The sequence below is a fragment of the Camponotus floridanus genome, unplaced genomic scaffold (genome assembly GCF_003227725.1).
Source record: "Camponotus floridanus strain SB8 unplaced genomic scaffold, Cflo_v7.5 scaffold4, whole genome shotgun sequence".
NCBI lineage: Eukaryota > Metazoa > Arthropoda > Insecta > Hymenoptera > Formicidae > Camponotus > Camponotus floridanus.
The window spans coordinates 4324711-4346391 of record NW_020229547.1 but is presented as its reverse complement, the minus strand read 5'-3'; the positions used below and the strand labels follow the sequence as shown (position 1 = coordinate 4346391).

The 21681-nt window shown below is 25.4% G+C and overlaps 2 protein-coding genes across 8 annotated transcripts in view; one reads left to right on the top strand and one right to left on the bottom strand.

Moving 5' to 3' along the window:
- The window catches only part of LOC105259560 (teneurin-m), a 708083-nt gene that overhangs the window by 333639 nt on the left and 352763 nt on the right, over window positions 1–21681 (top strand). The window lies entirely within an intron of this gene.
- LOC105248341 lies at window positions 19978–21466 on the bottom strand. Its single transcript, XM_011253091.2, has 3 exons — window positions 21114–21466; window positions 20408–20602; window positions 19978–20223 (listed from the first exon to the last, which is right to left on the bottom strand). The coding sequence occupies exons 1-3, from the start codon at window positions 21449–21451 to the stop codon at window positions 20148–20150; spliced, it is 609 nt and encodes a 202-aa protein (XP_011251393.2). The 5' UTR covers window positions 21452–21466; the 3' UTR covers window positions 19978–20147.

Below are 21681 nucleotides of genomic sequence, written 5' to 3'. Positions count from 1 at the left end.
GTTATATTTCGCAAAACAATCGATTCTACTATAAATTTGTGTTACATTAATGCAGGTTAGTTTGCATTTTTAGCCAATTTTGTCTGCTATCCCCGCTCCTTTTGTTTCGTAGTTTTCTCTAGACTTCTCACGGAATAGTAAGATACTCGAGTTCATGAATGATTATAGTTGTAAATCGTTCTGCACATATTTCCCTTGCACTTTTTATTGTTTCTAAAGTTATTATAATTATTATTATACTTATAATTCTTATAAGTATTATAAAATTAGAATACTAAAACGCATACACTGAAAAAAAAATGTTGTTGAATATTGCCAAAAGAATATTCTGTTGTAGAAACTGTACATCGTTGTACTGAATTCTCTGTTTTGATGATTTGCATAAACTTCTTTTACATCAACAAATTATTTCGGAATATTTTAATTATATTTATTTGAACGTATCGGACAATATATTTAGTTGGGCGAAACAAATTTTGGCTTTTTCAACCAAGTTTTTTTTCAGTGTATTAATTGTATGGACTCGATTAAAATTCGTGTTTCATTTCAGTGTTTCATTTCAGTCACTTTACAAACAATGTATAGAGCATAAAACTCTATCTGATTTATAATTAATATCGTTCTAAACATCTGAACATCTTACATTTCACGAACAATCTAGATGTTTTGAAACAAAAGAAATAGGAATGGCAATAACTAAAATCGGCCAAAAAGTGTTAACCGCAGGCTTGCATTAATGTTACAACAAAAAATCAATATAACTCTAATATCTTATTATAGACGCAATTCTCTCACTTACTTTTTTCAAGTAACGTTTTACAAATCGTTAAATTTATGAAAACAAAGTCAATAATGTACATGTAGCGATATTATTAACGGACATAATCTAACATCTCCTTCAAGATTTTTAAGTTTGTTTGAATTATATGAAGAATTGTTGCGGTGTTTTCATTAAAATAATCTGCAATCATATCGATAAGAGAGTCTTTGCCTGTGTCTTCATTTAAATATTGGTTACATGATTCGGAACTAGAGGTCGAACTTGAACAGTTGGATTAATGTTGCTTATTGTAGCTTATTGTAATATCGATAATCATCTTTCCTCAGTCTGAATCCTAGAACTGGATTTTCTGCATTTATATGGAGGTTTCTCTATCTGAATGCTAACCGCAGGCATTAATATTACAATAAAAAAATCAATATAAATCTAATATGTTATCATAGACGCAATTCTCTCGCTTATTTTTTCGGCAACGCAATTCTCTCGCTTATTTTTTCGGGCAACGTTTTACGAGTCGTCAAATTTATGAAAGCAAAGTCAATAATGTAATCAAAATCAGAATTAGTGATACTATTAACTAGCATCCTCTGACATCTCCTCCAAGATTTTTTTGATCTCTTGATTTAATGTAAAAATTGTTTTTTTACTTTTAGACATTAATTTCTGAATTATTTTATTCCTTTTATATGTTAAGTTAAAAATTTCGTCATGAAATTTTTTAATTAATTCTACATTGGATTTTTTGCGTTTATTTGGAGGTTCTTCTATCTGAGTGTCATTTTTGCGTTTTCTTGATCTGATACTGGGAATAACTTTAGGATCTGAAAATAATTGAATACTAGGTGCACGCATGTCTTCTGTTTGTAAGCCCTCGTCAAGAACATTAGCTACGTTATACTGCTGTTGACTGTCTTGACTGATATTAAGAATATCCTTGGTAACAGAAGGTGATGGATTCCTATATGATCTTTTGATTTCCGAAATGGTTTCTCTTTGTCTTGATCTATCGGTAGAAATAACAGAGGAGTTTCTTGTTGGGGAAGAGGCTTGAAGATTAATGTCAACATTCTCATATCTAGGAAGTGAAGGATGTAATCTGTATAATATATAAAATAAAAATTACTGGATTAATCAGTACTAAAATCTAACTTCAATTATGTGCAACAATATATTTTATCAAGGTATCAAATTATTATTTTTTAATGTAATACTTTTATTATCAAAACTTTTATTATCATTGAGAAAACTTGAATATTCGATTATTCTCAAAAATTCCACATCCAAATATAAAAATTCTTGCCGGATCATTAAAAAAATTTTTATACTTATTTACAATTTATATTTACGCATAATGTGATAAATTATCGACTACAAATTATAAGTATTAAATTAGTAAATTTGTATGATATTTTAATAACAATAAGATAATTTGACCCAAATATGCAAATATTTCGGGTAAACATGTGCTATAATCTTATATATCTGAAATTAATTAAAATTTTTTCCATGGTATACATTTTCCTTACTATATGCAAAAGTATATAAATTGTCCAAAATAAATATATAAATTATTCAAAAGCAATAAATAAATAATATTAAATTTTCGCTATTTTACTTACTCTTTTGGTATTTTATCCCAACAAAAAAATTCCTTAAATTCCTCTTGATGTTTGTCAATCATATGCTTTACGAACATGATAGCGTTGAATTGACTCTCATTATTACATGCGTTACATATATATACTTTCATCTTTCCTAATTTCGTCGTGCCATAATAATCAGTTTTGCTATGTAGCCACCAATAAAATGACATCCAGGTATTTTCGTCAACTTCATGCTTTTCTTTTAAATGTGATTTCATTTTAGTCGTAGTACTTAGCAATCGTTCTTTTCGAACCTCCGAACCACCTTGAGTAGACATTTGATGACCACAATCATTGCATTCTATTATTGGATTGAACATATTCTCAGTTGACTCTACTATTTTAAAATATTTATCCCAATCTATTTTTGAATAATTTTTCTTTGACTTTTCAATATCTTCATGAGCTTTCTTATGAATATTCGTTCTTTCACATATATGATTATGTAGAGATTCTTGATTACGTATCTGAGGCCTCTCATGATGATCACAAAGATTACAGCTTGCTTTACACATACCTTTTAACGTAAAATAATTCCACATCCACGACATGATGTCCGTTATGTATCACAGATCGTGCAAAACTAAATACGATATAAGAATTATTTCAAGCAAGAGTGTACGAAGAATATAGAAGGTGTGTAGAAAAAAGAAGGAAAGGTCGCGATAAGATGTGTGATTGTTCGTATGAATATAAATATTGACTGTCTAAATTTGCTTAACTTGCCTGTTTGCTTGATGTGTGTTCGTTTAACAATATTATTTTATGATAGATGAAGAAATTTTCATAAAAAATATCAATAATTTTATACAGATAATAAAAGTCGTTAAAAATTAAAATCACATTAGATGTCCTTAAAATCTAAGTTATATATTATATATCTTTAAAATTTATGTATAAATTTATATACTTTCTTACTGAATATGTTATTAAATTTTTAACTAATTTCTGATAATCTGCATTCAAATTACAATTAAAACAATAACAATATAGCAAGCAGGTATCAAATTTTTGAGATTAGATATTATATATTATATTAATTTAATAATAAATTATGAATTTAACCATTTCTCATTCTTTATTATTAATATGCAAAAATTATAATTTTATTAGAATTTTTAATTAAAATATTCCTAAGAACTCAAATATTTAATTTTAATTATTATTCGAATTAAAAAATTTTTGCCCCATTACTTATATGTTCAGTTCTGTATTTTTTGATTTTAGAAATTATTGGTTATATTCAAATCATAAATAAATGATAATCATAAATAAATGATAAATTTTTTAATTATTGTATGTAGATAAAACATTAGCTTAAAAGGTGAATTAGAACGAGCTTTTAATACTTATAACTTAATACTTATAATTTTAATACTTATAACTTTTGCCAAAGTGCGATATTTTTCGATTAATATTTGTGAAGCAAATGTTATTAACTGAATTTTATATTCTCGTTCAAGTGCTCGTTTATATAAACACACACACGAAATTAGAAAGCCCTTAACATGTGAATTTAAGCATATATCTTGTTTCTATATACAGTGTATGTCTGAGATAAAGTATCAAGTATAAGAAGTTCTATATCATTTTCCAAAGAACCAGGTAAAATTTCAAAATATTAATTAAAGAAGATCGGCCAATGAGCGCACGATCCACTTGGTTAGAGTGCATGAGGTGCAAATGCCAGAAACAAGTCGCATAGTAACGAAAAGACAAAAATCTAGGTACGCCCGACCAAACTTTTCGTTGCAACTTCACACTCGTCGCTATCACACCTAGAATCGTCATCTCACAGAATAGTCGCTGATTAGACGCTTATTGGCCAATCTCTTTTAATTAATATCTCGAAATTTTACATGATTGTTTAAAAAATGATGCAGGATTATTTAATTTAACGAAATCTATTCTTGTATATTTTCAATAAGACATTTTGGAACTGTCAGGTACCTGTATTATACATGTATTATACTCCCATATTTAATTATAATTACAGACTGAAAAATTAATTTCGTATTTGAGATGAAAGATTTTACGTTTTCATTTCTTTTCTTCTTATCAGTATCTAAAAAACTTTAATAAATTTATTAAAAATTCTGTACATAGGAAATTGCCTTATACTATTTATTGATTAATAAAATGATTTCAGCATTGTTTAAATATTTAAAATTTGTTTATATTGGAACAAGATTATTTCCTGTATTCTTCCCGTATTTCTCGCCCTTCCCTCTCCCTTCTCCTATTTTTTTTTCTTGATTTTTCATGTATTCATGTAAACTAAAATATTCTCTGTATATTTGCCGTATGTTTAATATATAAATTTTATTATAAATATCACGTTATGCTTTATGAGTGTCTTGTACGTAATGTGAAATATCCCTATATTTTCAACTATGTTTTTTTCTTAGCATGATATTTGATTTGTGCTACAAATCATACGTTATTAAATAAAAGAAACCATCCAACAACGAGTATAAAAGTGGAATTTCTTATATTGCTTTTAATACATATATTCATTGCATACGTTAATATATTATTTGAGCAAGCAAAATATAATATATAAATATTCACATTTTAATCAATGTAATACATATATAAAAATTGCCCCTACAAACACTATAATGACAGCTTCTCTTTACATAATCTTTTTGAATATATAAGTAATTTTTTTAAATAACGGACATATAAAAACTTCATATACTTGAGGCAATATCTAATACATAAATAAAAAATTTATATTTACATGAAAGCGCTTTGTGTGTGAGTCTTGTTTCATAAAATTGTGAGTCTTGTTTCATAAAATTTATGTTATATTAAAAACGCAAGATACATATAATTGCATATCAAAACATTAAAGTTCTTCCGTTAATCATTTAAATCAAATAAAGATCACGAAAGCTTATGATCTATCATACATTATGTAAATATTGATGCACAATTTTAATGCTAAAACTGTCTAACATTGTCACAATCATTTTATATTATAATACTTCTCATTATTTCTTCATTATCTCATTATTATATTATATACACTTGACATTATTATTACAGCTATAATCTAGATTCACAATTTTAAATTCGCAAACAAGCAATATTATAGATTAAATATGGCACATTTATATAAAACAGTGTTATTTTATTTTTATGAGTTTTTTATGTAACTTTTATATGTAATGCAATCATTGCATACGTTAATATATGCAGGGTGTCACTTCATTTCGGGGTGTCAATTCAGTGCCAAAATTGATACAACGGCTTCAGGACATAAAAGCAGGTCGAAAATGTTAATAAACATATACTCGAATTCCAACGGTTTTGAAGTTAATAAGGTAATAAAGTTGCTTTCTTAAAGCAATATATATTGAAATAATTGTTGTTTAATATTCTTTATTTAATACATAAATTTACACATTTTTGTCTCAATATAACACACATGCAAAAATTTGCTCCTACACAATCTATAGTAATAAATTCATTACGTCTTTTTAGATATATAAATAGCATTAAATGGCGGATATATAACATATATAAAATATATGAAAAAATACATGTATAAAAATTTCATATGCTTGAAATAATATCTAGTACAGAATTAAAAAATTATATATTTACAAAATAATTTTTATTTTTATTTTATAAGATTGTTTTATGTTATTTGTTACATTAAAAAATAAGGAAGATATATCATTGTATGTACATCAAATGTTAAAATTCTTTCGAGAAGTCAACCACCACTCAGAAAATGTACAGTAATTGTCATTTTCGATAATTCAATACATTTTATTGTTAGCATTATTATTGTATTGCTTCTGCATTGTTAATTTGCTGCTTTTGAATTTTTGGTATTCCTGTTATTATTTTATTGTCAATATTTCCAGTATAGCCAAAGTAAAAAGTATTTCTAATGCATATTACTTTTTGTCTTATATTGCTACAGTACAATTTCAATTCATATGTTTCTAAAACATGAATTTCCTAAAATTATATTTACTGTAAATATAACGCAATATATTCCTGATGAAATGTACAATGATTGCTAGTGGTTGATTCCTCGAATTCTTCCGTTAAGCAGAATTTTTTAAATGAGTATTAAATTGCTACTATTATTATATGTGTATACTTAATGCAGTACCGTCTTTTGTAATTTATTCTGATATCTCTATTATATTTTTTATTGTTCAAAAAACTTAAGAGAGAGAGTTCTGAATTTTTATTTATTCAACCCACAGTTACATTTAACTTAACGAACAATTTGTAATAATCAGGATTATCACAAAATCTTTTATTAATGTGTTTTGATTCTTATAAATCAAAATTATTATTGTTATTTTTAAATTATTATTATTATTAAATCTTACAATGTTAACTATGTGAAAATTTGAAAGTATGCTAAAGTAAGATATCTATCATGTGAAAATTTGAAAGTATGCTAAAGTAAGATATCAACAATATAAAAATTGATTTTTTCCAAAAAAGAATTGCGTCAAATTTTTTAAATTTATGTATTTTCAAAAAATGGTAATTTGAATTATAAATTATAATAATAAATTTGAATTATCAAATCTGAATATACTATTTGCTGTGAATCAAACTGTTTTATAAATACCTATAAGTATCAAATATGAATATATTACATATCTAATTAGAATATTTATATTTAGAATATTTATAATTGAGAGAAATATCAAACATTTTAAATTTTGCTTTATTTGTAAACGAATATACATTTAAGGACGATTCAGAGAAGATAATTCAGGAATATCGATAAAATTTACAATCGTTTTTTTTATTTTGTACATTTGATCTTGTAGCTTTAATTGTTGAGAATATTTTGATATGATAAAGATCGAATAAATATTTTAATAAATTTAAGAATTACATAAAATATCTCCAAATTTCGACTTGTTAATTGACTTATTAAAATGTTAAAATATCTATGTATTGAGCGAAAATCTTTTATTACAACATGATAAACTTTATTGGTTAAATGCATTTTCATAACATTCGTAAAACCCATTATAATTCATTTTTAATGTTTATTTTATTGAAGTGACTTATGTCATTTTGTATTAAATATTGCCACTTTCAACATTGTGAGTCATTATTCTGATAATATATATTTAACTTATACGTATAATTATAAATTTAGGTCTTTTTTAAAGAGACGAAGTACTCCACAAATACTCCATTTTGAATTATCATTTTCCTTGAAATTTTTTCTACATACAACTATACATTTAATATATCTTCCTTGGGTTAACATCGTATCTGCTTTGCACCATAGATTCTGTATTAATATATATATGAAAAAAGAAATTTATTCAAACCTAAAAGTACTAAAGAATATCAAAGCTGATATAAAAAAAGAATAAATTATATAAAAATGTTTAATTTTCATATATAAATATAAATATCAATATATAAGTATATATAATTATAATTATATATGTTTAAAACATTTTTTAACTTTTGCAGTTGCTACTTTTACAGTTTGCTAATCCACAGCTCATAATCTCACCTATTAATAATTATAAGAGAATATACGTAATTATTACATAATTACAAATGTGTGTTAGAATAAATATTAATAGAAACAGCTTTCCGATTCCTGCAGGATATTTTTGTGAATTAGTAAAAATTAATTGCGATAAAATGTAAATCATCGGTTAAATGAATATAAATTAATCGAATATTGTAACAAGCTTTTTTAAGTGGATTGGAACAATTATAAATTAAACACATGCAATATTGTGCTTACGTAAGAAACGCTATTTTATTGATAAAATTACATCAATTTTACATTTCTTTCAATTAATGCGTCAATAAATTGATTATGAAAACCTAATATTGGTTTAAATATTTGTCCATACAATACGTTTAAAAAATTATTTTTGTAAAACCAATAATAGATCATGTCATATAATATGTAATGTTACTTTAATTCTTTGTCAATGTTTGATGTGGAGACGATTAAAAGAAGAAGTTACATTTCGAAACTTAATAGATATAGTTGTAAATTTGTGTTACATTAATGCAGTTGCTAGTTTGCACTTTTCTGTCGATTTTGTTTACTACTATCTCCATATCATCTTTTTCATAATTTCTTTAGACTTCTCAAAGAAACTTAAGACGCTCGAGTTCAGGAATGATTATAGTTATCAATGATTATAAATCGTACGGAAAATATTTCTCTTCCACTTTTCAATCTTCCTTCTAAAATTATTATGTTTATGATTATAATGTTAATTATTATAAAATTAGAACACTACAAATAAAATGAAGAATATGTTAATTGTACTTATATATGCGATTAACAACTGTATTTCATTTTAGTGTTACTTTTGACTTTATAATAATAATAATAATAATCATAACAATAATAACTCTATAAACTCTGTAAATATATCAAGCAATTGAACTATGTAATTTATCATTTTTACAGTCCTGAGCGTTTTACGTTTCGCACACGTGTTACAACAAAAATTAATACAGCAATTACTCATCATAAACACATTACTTCTTTCACTTACTTTTTTAGGTAACGTTTTGAAAACCTAATAACGGTTTAAATATTTTTCCTTACAATACGTTACAATACAAAATTATTTTTACAAAATTAATAATAGGACATGTCATACAATAAGTAATGTTACTTTAATTCTTTGTCGATGTTTGACAAGTGGAGACTGGATTAAAAGAAGAAGTTATATTTCGCAAAACAATCGATTCTACTATAAATTTGTGTCACATTAATGCAGGTTAGTTTACATTTTTAGCCAATTTTTTCTGCTATTTCTGCTTATTATAATTCCTACGCCTTTCGTAGTTTTCTCTAGACTTCTCACGGAATAGTAAGATACTCGAGTTCATGAATGATTATAGTTTTAAATCGTTCTGCACATATTTCCCTTGCACTTTTTATTCTTTCTAAAGTTATTATAATTACTATTCTACTTATAATTGTTACAAGTATTATAAAATTAGATTACTAAAACGCATATTAATTATATGTATAGATACGATTAAAATTCGTGTTTCATTTCAGTGTTACTTTTGACATTATAACATAATAATAATAATCATAACAATAATAACTTTATAAACAATGTATGCAGCAATAAAACTCTATCTGATTTATAATTAATATCATTTTAAACATCTGAACATCTTACGTTCCGCGAACAATCTAGATGTTGTGAAACAAAAGAAGTACGAATGGCAATAACTAGAATCGGCCAAAAAGTGTTAACCGCAGGCTTGCATTAATGTTACAACAAAAAAATGAATATAACTTTTTTATCTTGTTATAAACGCAATTCTCTCACTTATTTTTTCAGATAACGTTTTACGAATCGTCAAATTTATGAAAACAAAGTCAATAATGTACATATAGCGATATTATTAACGGACGTAGTCTAACATCTCCTTCAAGATTTTTAAGTGTGTTTGAATTCTAATAAGAACTGTTTCGGTGTTTTCATTAAAATGATCTGCAATCATATCGATAAGAAAGTTTTTGCCTGTGTCTTCATTTAAATATTGGTTACACGATTCTGAACTAGAGGTCGAAATTGACTGTTGAATTAATGTTGCTTGTTGTAACAGTATCACTAATCATTTTTCCTCAGTCTGAATCGTCCGTGGAACTGTATTTTATGCGTTTATATAAAGGTTCCCCTATCTGAGTGCTAATCTCAGGCCTGCATTGGTACAACAAAAAATTAATATAAATAATATCTTATTATAGACGCAATTTTCTCACTTATTTTTTTCAACGTTTTACGAATCATCAAATTTATGAAAGCAAAGTCAATAATGTACATGTAGCGATATTATTAACGGACATAATCTAACATCTCCTTCAAGATTATTAAGTTTGTTTGAATTATATTAAGAATTGTTGCGGTGTTTTCATTAAAATAATCTGCAATCATATCGATAAGAGAGTCTTTGCCTGTGTCTTCATTTAAATATTGGTTACATGATTCGGAACTAGAGGTCGAACTTGAACAGTTGGATTAATGTTGTAACTTATTGTAATATCGAAAATCATCTTTCCTCAGTCTGAATCCTAGAACTGGATTTTCTGCGTATGGAGGTTTCTCTATCTGAATGCTAACCGCAGGCATTAATATTACAATAAAAAAATCAATATAAATCTAATATATTATAATAGACGCAATTCTCTCGCTTATTTTTTCGGGCAACGTTTTACGAGTCGTCAAATTTATGAAAGCAAAGTCAATAATGTAATCAAAATCAGAATTAGTGATACTATTAACTAGCATCCTCTGACATCTCCTCCAAGATTTTTTTGATCTCTTGATTTAATGTAAAAATTGTTTTTTTACTTTTAGACATTAATTTCTGAATTATTTTATTCCTTTTATATGTTAAGTTAAAAATTTCGTCATGAAATTTTTTAATTAATTCTACATTGGATTTTTTGCGTTTATTTGGAGGTTCTTCTATCTGAGTGTCATTTTTGCGTTTTCTTGATCTGATACTGGGAATAACTTTAGGATCTGAAAATAATTGAATACTAGGTGCACGCATGTCTTCTGTTTGTAAGTCCTCGTCAAGAACATTAGCCATGTTATACTGCTGTTGACTGTCTTGGCTGATATTAAGAATATCTCTGGTATCAAAAGGTGGATTACTATATAATCTTCTGATTTCCGAAATGCTTTCTCTTTGTCTTGATCTATCGGTAGAAATAACAGAGGAGTTTCTTGTTAAGGAAGAGGCTTGAAGATTAATGTCAACATTCTCATATCTAGGAGGTGAAGGATGTAATCTGTATAACATATAAAATAAAAATTACTGGATTAATCAGTATTAAAATCTAACTTCAATTATGTGCAACAATATATTTTATCAAGGTATCAAATTATTATTTTTTAATGTAATACTTTTATTATCAAAACTTTTATTATCATTGAAAAAACTTGAATATTCGATTATTCTCAAAAATTCCACATCCAAATATAAAAATTCTTGCCGGATCATTAAAAAAATTTTTATACTTATTTACAATTTATATTTACGCATAATGTGATAAATTATCGACTACAAATTATAAGTATTAAATTAGTAAATTTGTATGATATTTTAATAACAATAAGATAATTTGACCCAAATATGCAAATATTTCGGGTAAACATGTGCTATAATCTTATATATCTGAAATTAATTAAAATTTTTTCCATGGTATACATTTTCCTTACTATATGCAAAAGTATATAAATTGTCCAAAATAAATATATAAATTATTCAAAAGCAATAAATAAATAATATTAAATTTTCGCTGTTTTACTTACTCTTTTGGTATTTTATCCCAACAAAAAAATTCCTTAAATTCCTCTTGATGTTTGTCAATCATATGCTTTACGAACATGATAGCGTTGAATCGACTCTCATTATTATGATTATTACATGCGTTACATATATATACTTCCATCTTTCTTAATTTCGTCCTGTCATAATAATCAGTTTTGCCGTGTAGCCACCAATAAAATGACATCCAGGTATCTTCGTCAACTTCATGCTTTTCTTTTAAATGTGATTTCATTTGAGTCGTAGAACTTAGGAATCGTTCTTTTCGAATCTCCGAACGACCTTGAGTAGACATTTGATGACCACAAACATTGCATTCTATTTTTGGATTGAACATATTATCAGTTGGCTCTACTATATTATAATATTTATCCCAATCTATTTTTGAATAATTTTTCTTGAACTTTTCAATCTCTTCATTAGCTTTCTTATGATCATTCGTTCCATCACATATACATATATGACGATGTAGAGATTCTTGATTACGTATCCGAGGCCTCTCATGATGATCACAAAGATTACAGCTTGCTTTACACATACCTTTTAACGTAAAATAATTCCACATCCACGACATGATGTCCGTTATGTATCACAGATTTTGCAAAACTAAATACGATATAAGAATTATTTCAAGCAAGAGTGTACGAAGAATATAGAAGGTGTGTAGAAAAAAGAAGGAAAGGTCGCGATGTGTGATTGTTCGTATGAATATAAATATTGACTGTCTAAATTTGCTTAACTTGCCTGTTTGCTTGATGTGTGTTCGTTTAACAATATTATTTTATGATAGATGAAGGAATTTTCATAAAAAATATCAATAATTTTATACAGATAATAAAAGTCGTTAAAAATTAAAATCACATTAGATGTCCTTAAAATCTAAGTTATATATTATATATCTTTAAAATTTATGTATAAATTTATATACTTTCTTACTGAATATGTTATTAAATTTTTAACTAATTTCTGATAATCTGCATTCAAATTACAATTAAAACAATAACAATATAGCAAGCAGCATAACAATATATCAAATTTTTGAGATTAGATATTATATATTATATTAATTTAATAATAAATTATGAATTTAACCATTTCTCATTTTTTATTATTAATATGCAAAAATTATAATTTTATTAGAATTTTTAATTAAAATATTCCTAAAAACTCAAATATTTAATTTTAATTATTATTCAAATTAAAAAATTTTTGCCCCATTACTTATATGTTCAGTTCTGTATTTTTTGATTTTAGAAATTATTGGTTATATTCAAATCATAAATAAATGATAATCATAAATAAATGATAAATTTTTTAATTATTGTATGTAGATAAAACATTAGCTTAAAAGGTGAATTAGAACGAGCTTTTAATATTTATAACTTAATACTTATAATTTTAATACTTATAACTTTTGCCAAAGTGCGATATTTTTCGATTAATATTTGTGAAGCAAATGTTATTAACGTCTGAATTTTATATTCTCGTTCAAGTGCTCGTTTATATAAACACACACACGAAATTAGAAAGCCCTTAACATGTGAATTTAAGCATATATCTTGTTTCTATATACAGTGTATGTCTGAGATAAAGTATCAAGTATAAGAAGTTCTATATCATTTTCCAAAGAACCAGGTAAAATTTCAAAATATTAATTAAAGAAGATCGGCCAATGAGCGCACGATCCACTTGGTTAGAGTGCATGAGGTGCAAATGCCAGAGACAAGTCGCATAGTAACGAAAAGACAAAAATCTAAGTACGCCCGACCAAACTTTTCGTTGCAACTTCACACTCGTCGCTATCACACCTAGAATCGTCATCTCACAGAATAGTCGCTGATTAGACGCTTATTGGCCAATCTCTTTTAATTAATATCTCGAAATTTTACATGATTGTTTAAAAAATGATGCAGGATTATTTAATTTAACGAAATCTATCTTCTTGTATATTTTCAATAAGACATTTTGGAACTGTCCTGTATTAGGTACCTGTATTATACATGTATTATACTCCCATATTTAATTATAATTACAGACTGAAAAATTAATTTCGTATTTGAGATGAAAGATTTTACGTTTTCATTTCTTTTCTTCTTATCAGTATCTAAAAAACTTTAATGAATTTATTAAAAATTCTGTACATAGGAAATTGCCTTATACTATTTATTGATTAATAAAATGATTTCAGCATTGTTTAAATATTTAAAATTTGTTTATATTGGAACAAGATTATTTCCTGTATTCTTCCCGTATTTCTCGCCCTTCCCTCTCCCTTCTCCTATTTTTTTTTCTCGATTTTTCATGTATTCATGTAAACTAAAATATTCTCTGTATATTCGCCGTATGTTTAATATATAAATTTTATTATAAATATCACGTTATGCTTTATGAGTGTCTTGTACGTAATGTGAAATATCCCTATATTTTCAACTATGTTTTTTTCTTAGCATGATATTTGATTTGTGCTACAAATCATACGTTATTAAATAAAAGAAACCATCCAACAACGAGTATAAAAGTGGAATTTCTTATATTGCTTTTAATACATATAATCATTGCATACGTTAATATATTATTTGAACAGGTAAAAATATAAGATATAAATATCCACATTTTAATCAATATAATACTCATATAAAAGTTGCCCCTACAAACACTATAATGACAGCTTCTCTTTACATAATCTTTTTGAATATATAAGTAATTTTTTTAAATAACGGACATATAAAAGCTTCATATACTTGAGGCAATATCTAATACATAAATAAAAAATTTATATTTACATGAAAGCGCTTTGTGTGTGAGTCTTGTTTCATAAAATTGTGAGTCTTGTTTCATAAAATTTATGTTATATTAAAAACGCAAGATACATATAATTGCATATCAAAACATTAAAGTTCTTCCGTTAATCATTTAAATCAAATAAAGATCACGAAAGCTTATGATCTATCATACATTATGTAAATATTGATGCACAATTTTAATGATAAAACTGTCTAACATTGTCACAATCATTTTATATTATAATACTTCTCATTATTTCTTCATTATCTCATTATTATATTATATACACTTGACATTATTATTACAGCTATAATCTAGATTCACAATTTTAAATTCGCAAACAAGCAATATTATAGATTAAATATGGCACATTTATATAAAACAGTGTTATTTTATTTTTATGAGTTTTTTATGTAACTTTTATATGTAATGCAATCATTGCATACGTTAATATATGCAGGGTGTCACTTCATTTCGGGGTGTCAATTCAGTGCCAAAATTGATACAACGGCTTCAGGACATAAAAGCAAGTCGAAAATGTTAATAAACATATACTCGAATTCCAACGGTTTTGAAGTTAATAAGGTAATAAAGTTGCTTTCTTAAAGCAATATATATTGAAATAATTGTTGTTTAATATTCTTTATTTAATATATAAATTTACACATTTTTGTCTCAATATAACACACATGCAAAAATTTGCTCCTACACAATCTATAGTAATAAATTCATTACGTCTTTTTAGATATATAAATAGCATTAAATGGCGGATATATAACATATATAAAATATATGAAAAAATACATGTATAAAAATTTCATATGCTTGAAATAATATCTAGTACAGAATTAAAAAATTATATATTTACAAAATAATTTTTATTTTTATTTTATAAGATTGTTTTATGTTATTTGTTACATTAAAAAACAAGCAAGATATATCATTGTATGTACATCAAATGTTAAAATTCTTTCGAGGAGTCAACCACCACTCAGAAAATGTATAGTAATTGTCATTTTCGACAATTCAATACATTTTATTGTTAGTATTATTATTGTATTGCTTCTGTATTGTTAATAATGCTTTTGAATTTTTGGTATTCCTGTTATTATTTTATTGTCAATATTTCCACTATAGCCGAAGTAAAAAGTACTTCTAATGCATATTACTTTTTGTCTTATATTGCTACAGTACAATTTCAATTCATATTTTTCTAAAACATGAATTTCCTAAAATTATATTTACTGTAAATATAACGCAATATATTCCTGATAAAATATACAATAATTGCTAGTGGTTGATTCCTCGAATTCTTCCGTTAAGCAGAATTTTTTAAATGAGGATTAAATTGCTATTATTATATGTGTATACTTAATGCAGTACCGTCTTTTGTAATTTATTCTGATATCTCTATTATATTTTTTATTGTTCAAAAAACTTAGTTCTGAATTTTTATTTATGCAATCCACTGTTTACCCACAGTTACATTTAACTACGAACAATTTATAATAATCAGGATTATCACAAAATCTTTTATTAATGTGTTTTGATTCTTATAAATCAAAATTATTATTGTTATTTTTAAATTATTATTATTATTAAATCTTACAATGTTAACTATGTGAAAATTGGAAAGTATGCAGATATCAACAATATCGAAAGATTAATTTTTTTCCAAAAAAGAATGATTTTTTTCCAAAAAAGAATTGCGTCAAATTTTTTAAATTTATGTGTTTTCAAAAAATGGTAATTTGAATTATAAATTATAATAATAAATTTAAATTATCAAATCTGAATATACTATTTGCTGTGAATCAAACTGTTTTATAAATACCTATAAGTATCAAATATGAATATATTACATATCTAATTAGAATATTTATATTTAGAATATTTATAATTGGGAGAAATATCAAACATTTTAAATTTTGCTTTATTTGTAAACGAATATACATTTAAGGACGATTCAGAGAAGATAATTCAGGAATATCGATAAAATTTACAATCGTTTCTTTTATTTTGTACATTTGATCTTATAGCTTTAATTATTGAGAATATTTTGATATGATAAAGATCGAATAAATATTTTAATAAATTTAAGAATTACTTAAAATGTCTCCAAATTTCGACTTGTTAATTGACTCATTAAAATGTTGAAATATCTATGTATTGAGCGAAAATCTTTTATTATAACATGATAAACTTTATTGGTTAAATGCATTTTCATAACAATCGTAAAACCCATTATCATTCATTTTTAATGTTTATTTTATTGAAGTGACTTATGTCATTTTGTATTAAATATTGCCACTTTCAACATTGTGAGTCATTATTCTGATAATATATATTTAATCTATACTATAAACTTATAGTATAATTATAAATTTATTTCTTTTTTAAAGAGACGAAGTACTCCATAAATACTCCATTTTGTATTATCATTTTCCTTGAAATTTTTTCTACATCCAATTATACATTTAATATATCTTCCTTGCGTTAACATCGTATCTGCTTTGCACCATAGATCATGTATTAATATATATATATATATATATATATATATATATATATATATATGAAAAAAGAAATTTATTCAAATCAAAAAGTACTAAAGAATATGAAAAATGATATCAAAAAAGAATAAATTATATAAAAATGTTTAATTTTTATGTATAAATATAAATATCAATATATAATTATATATAATTATAATTATATATGTTTAAAACATTTTTTAACTTTTACAGTTGCTTCTTTTACAGTTTGCTAATCCACAGCTCATAATCTCACCTATTAATAATTGCAAAAGGATATACGTAATTACATAATTACAAATGTATGTTAGAATAAATATTAGTAGAAACAGCTTTTCGATCCCTGCAGGATATTTTTGTGAATTAGTAAAAATTAATTCCGATAAAATGTAAATCATCGGATAAATGAATATAAATTAATCGAATATTGTAACAAGCTTTTTTAAGTGGATTGGAATAATTATAAATTAAATAGATGCAATATTATAGTTATGTAAAAATGCTATTTTATTTATAAAATTACATCAATTTTACATTCTTTTCAATAAAAGCGTCAATAAATTGATTATGAAATTCTAATATCGGTTTAAATATTTGTCTACACAATACGTTTGAAAAATTATTCTTGCAAAATCAATAATAGATCATGTCATATAATATGTCATGTTATTTTAATTCTTTGTCAATGTTTGATGTGGAGATGATTAAAAGAAGAAGTTACATTTCGTGAAATAATGGATATCATTGTAAATTTGTGTTACATTAATGTTACTGCTAGTTTGCACTTTTCTGTCGATTTTGTCTACTACTCTATCTCCATATCATTTCTTTCATAATTTCTCTAGACTTCTCGAAGAAACGTAAGACACTCGAGTTGAAGAATGATTATAGTTATCAATGGTTATAAATCGTCCGGGACATATTTCCCTTGCACTTCTCACGATTCCTAAAGTTATTATATTTATAATTATAATATTAATTATTATAAAATTAGAACACTAGAAACAAAATGAAAAATATATTAATTGTACGTATATATGCGATTAACAATTGTGTTTCATTTTAGTGTTACTTTTGACTTTATAATCATAATAATAACAATCATAACAATAATAACTCTATAAACTCTGTAAATGTATAAAGCAATTAAACTATGTAATATATAATTTTTAAACATCTTATGTTTCGCACCGTTCTGAGCATCTTATGTTTCGCACACGTGTTACAACAAAAATTAATACAGTAATTACTGATCATAAACGCATCACTTTCCTCACTTACTTTTTTACGTAACGTTTTGAAAACCTGATATCTGTTTAAATATTTTTCCTTACAATACATTACAATACAAAAAATTATTATTACAAAATTAATAATAAAACATGTCATACAATATGTAATGTTACTTTAATTCTTTGTCAATGTTTGATGTGGAAACGATTAAAAGAAGAAGTTACATTTCTTAAAAAAATAGATATAATTGTAAATTTGTCGATTCTGTCTACTATTATCTCCACATCTTTTGTTTCATAATTTCTCTAGACTTCTCGAAGAAACATAAGACGCACGAGTTCAGGAAGGATTATAGTTATTAATGATTATAAATTGTCCGGGACATTTGCTTTGCACTTTTCACTCTTCGTAAAGTTATTACATTACATACTGTTCTAATTTTATTATAATTAATGTTATATTTATAATTATAATATTAATTATTATAAAATTAGAACACTACAAATAAAATGAAGAATATGTTTATTGTACGTATATATGCGATTAACAATTGTGTTTCATTTTAGTGTTACTTTTGACTTTATAATAATAATAATAATAATCATAACAATAATAACTCTATAAACTCTGTAAATGTATCAAGCCATTGAAGTATGTAATTTATAATTTTTACAGTCCTGAGCGTTTCGCACACGTGTTACAACAAAAATTAATACAGCAATTACTCATCATAAACATATTACTTCTTTCACTTACTTTTTTAGGTAACGTTTTGAAAACCTAATAACGGTTTAAATATTTTTCCTTACAATACGTTACAATACAAAATTATTTTTACAAAATTAATAATAGAACATGTCATACAATAAATAATGTTACTTTAATTCTTTGTCGATGTTTGACAAGTGGAGACTGGATTAAAACAAGAAGTTATAATTCGCAAAACAATTGATTCTACTATAAATTTGTGTTACATCAATGCAGGTTAGTTTGCATTTTTAGCCAATTTTTTCTGCTATTCTTACGCCTTTTGTTTTATAGTTTTCTCTAAACTTCTCTCGGAATAGTAAGATGCTCGAGTTCATAAATGATTATAGTTTTAAATCGTTCTGCATATTTCCCTTGCACTTTTTATTCTTTCTAAAGTTATTATAATTACTATTCTACTTATAATTGTTACAAGATTGTTATCATAAAATTAGATTATTAAAACGCATATTAATTGTATGTATAGATACGATTAAAATTCGTTTCATTTCAGTGTTACTTTTGACATTATAACATAATAATAATAATCATAACAATACTAACTTTTCAAACAATGTATGCAGCAATAAAATTCTGTCTGATTTATAATTAATATCATTTTAAACATCTGAACATCTTACGTTCCGCGAACAATCTAGATGTTGTGAAACAAAAGAAGTACAAATGGCAATAACTAGAATCGGCCAAAAAGTGTTAACCGCAGGCTTGCATTAATGTTACAACAAAAAAATCAATATAACTGTTTTATCTTATTATAGACGCAATTCTCTCGCTTATTTTTTCAGGTAACGTTTTACGAATCGTCAAATTTATGAAAATAAAGTCAATAATGTACATATAGCGATATTATTAACGGACATAGTCTAACATCTCTTTCAAGATTTGTGTGTTTGAATTATAATAAGAACTGTTTCGGTGTTTTCATTAAAATGATCTGCAATCATATCGATAAGAAATTCTTTGCCTGTGTCTTCATTTAAATATTGGTTACACGATTCTGAACTAGAGGTCGAAATTGACAGTTGAATTAATGTTGCTTGTTGCAGCAGTATCACTAATCATTTTTCCTCAGTCTGAATTGTCCGTGGAACTGTATTTTCTGCGTTTATATAAAGGTTCCTCTATCTGAGTGCTAATCTCGGGCCTGCATTGGTACAACAAAAAATTAATATAAATAATATCTTATTATAGACGCAATTTTCTCACTTATTTTTTTCAACGTTTTACGAATCATCAAAGTTATGAAAGCAAAGTCAATAATATAATAAAAATCAAAATTAAAAGTTAAATTCTAATAACTAATATATATAGCGATATTATTAACTAACATCTCTGACATCTTCTTCACGACTTCTTCTAACGTCTCTGACATTTTCTTCAAGACTTCTTCTTTGCGTTTCCTTGAAAACTGAGTTGACTCCGAGGAAACCCCTGACCTACCTTGACTGCTGGAACCTGAACGATCAGCAATATCGCTGCTTAATGTAGTATCCTCTCTGACAGTAGAATATAAAGAACGTAATCTGTACAACAAAAATAAAATAAAAATTATTGGATTAATTATAGTATATAATCTAGTTTCAATTATGTGCGCAATATATATCATCAAGACATCAAATTATTATTTTTCAATCCAATACTTTATTATCAAAATGTCATCAAAAAAACCGAAATATTCGATTATTCTTAAAAATTTCACATCTAAATACAAAAATGTTTGCCGGGTTATTTAAAAAATTTTTATACTTATTCACAATTTATATTTATCCATAGTGTCATAAATTATTGATTACAACAGTACTAAATTAATAAATTTAAAATTTGTATGATATTTTAATTAATAATTTAACCCAAAAATGTAAAATATTTGTCGTAAGCATGTAGTATAATTTCATATATCTACATTTAAAATTTTTTCTATGGTATACATTTTCCTTATTATATGCAAAAGTATATAAATTATTCAAAATAAATATATAAATTATTCAAAAGAAGTAAGTTAATAATACTCAATTTTCGCTCTGTTTCACTTACTCGTTTGGTATGTTAATCCAAGGAAATTTGTCAAGTTTCCCGTCACAGCGATGTTTGTCGAACAAATGCTTTACGAACATGATTCCGTTTTTGAATGGAATCTCACATTTCTTACATTTATATATCACTCCTAATTTCGGGACTTTACAATAATCGCCTGCATGATTTACTAGCCATGATTTAAGTGACATCCAGTTATCATAGTCAACTCCATGCCTCTCTTTTAAATGTAATGTCATTTCAGGCGAAGCTTTTATGAATTCTTGTTTTCTGATCTCCATATCCTGAACAGGCATTACATTCTTACAACATTTGCATATTACTTCTGGATTAAACATGTTACGAATTGACTGTACTGTTCTATAATGATTATCCCAATCTATTTTTGAATAAATGTCAAAATTTTTAATCAGTTCAAAAGCTATCTTATGAGGAGTATCCGATCCACTCTGTATATGATGATATAGAAATTCATCTATATGTATGGTAGGCCTCTCATATTGATCACAAAGACTACACTTTGCTTTACACATACTTTCTAATGTAAAATAATTCCAGTTCCACGCCA

Excerpts from the sequence above, each read along its gene's own strand:
- LOC105248341 (XM_011253091.2), bottom strand. The coding sequence starts at position 21,451 with ATGTTTAATCCAGAAGTAATATGCAAATGTTGTAAGAATGTAATGCCT. Across the intron at positions 20,603-21,113 it reads TGGATTAACATACCAAACGA|ATTACGTTCTTTATATTCTA; the intron begins GTAAGTGAAACA and ends TTTGTTGTACAG. Across the intron at positions 20,224-20,407 it reads GTGAAGAAGATGTCAGAGAT|GCCCGAGATTAGCACTCAGA; the intron begins GTTAGTTAATAA and ends GTACCAATGCAG.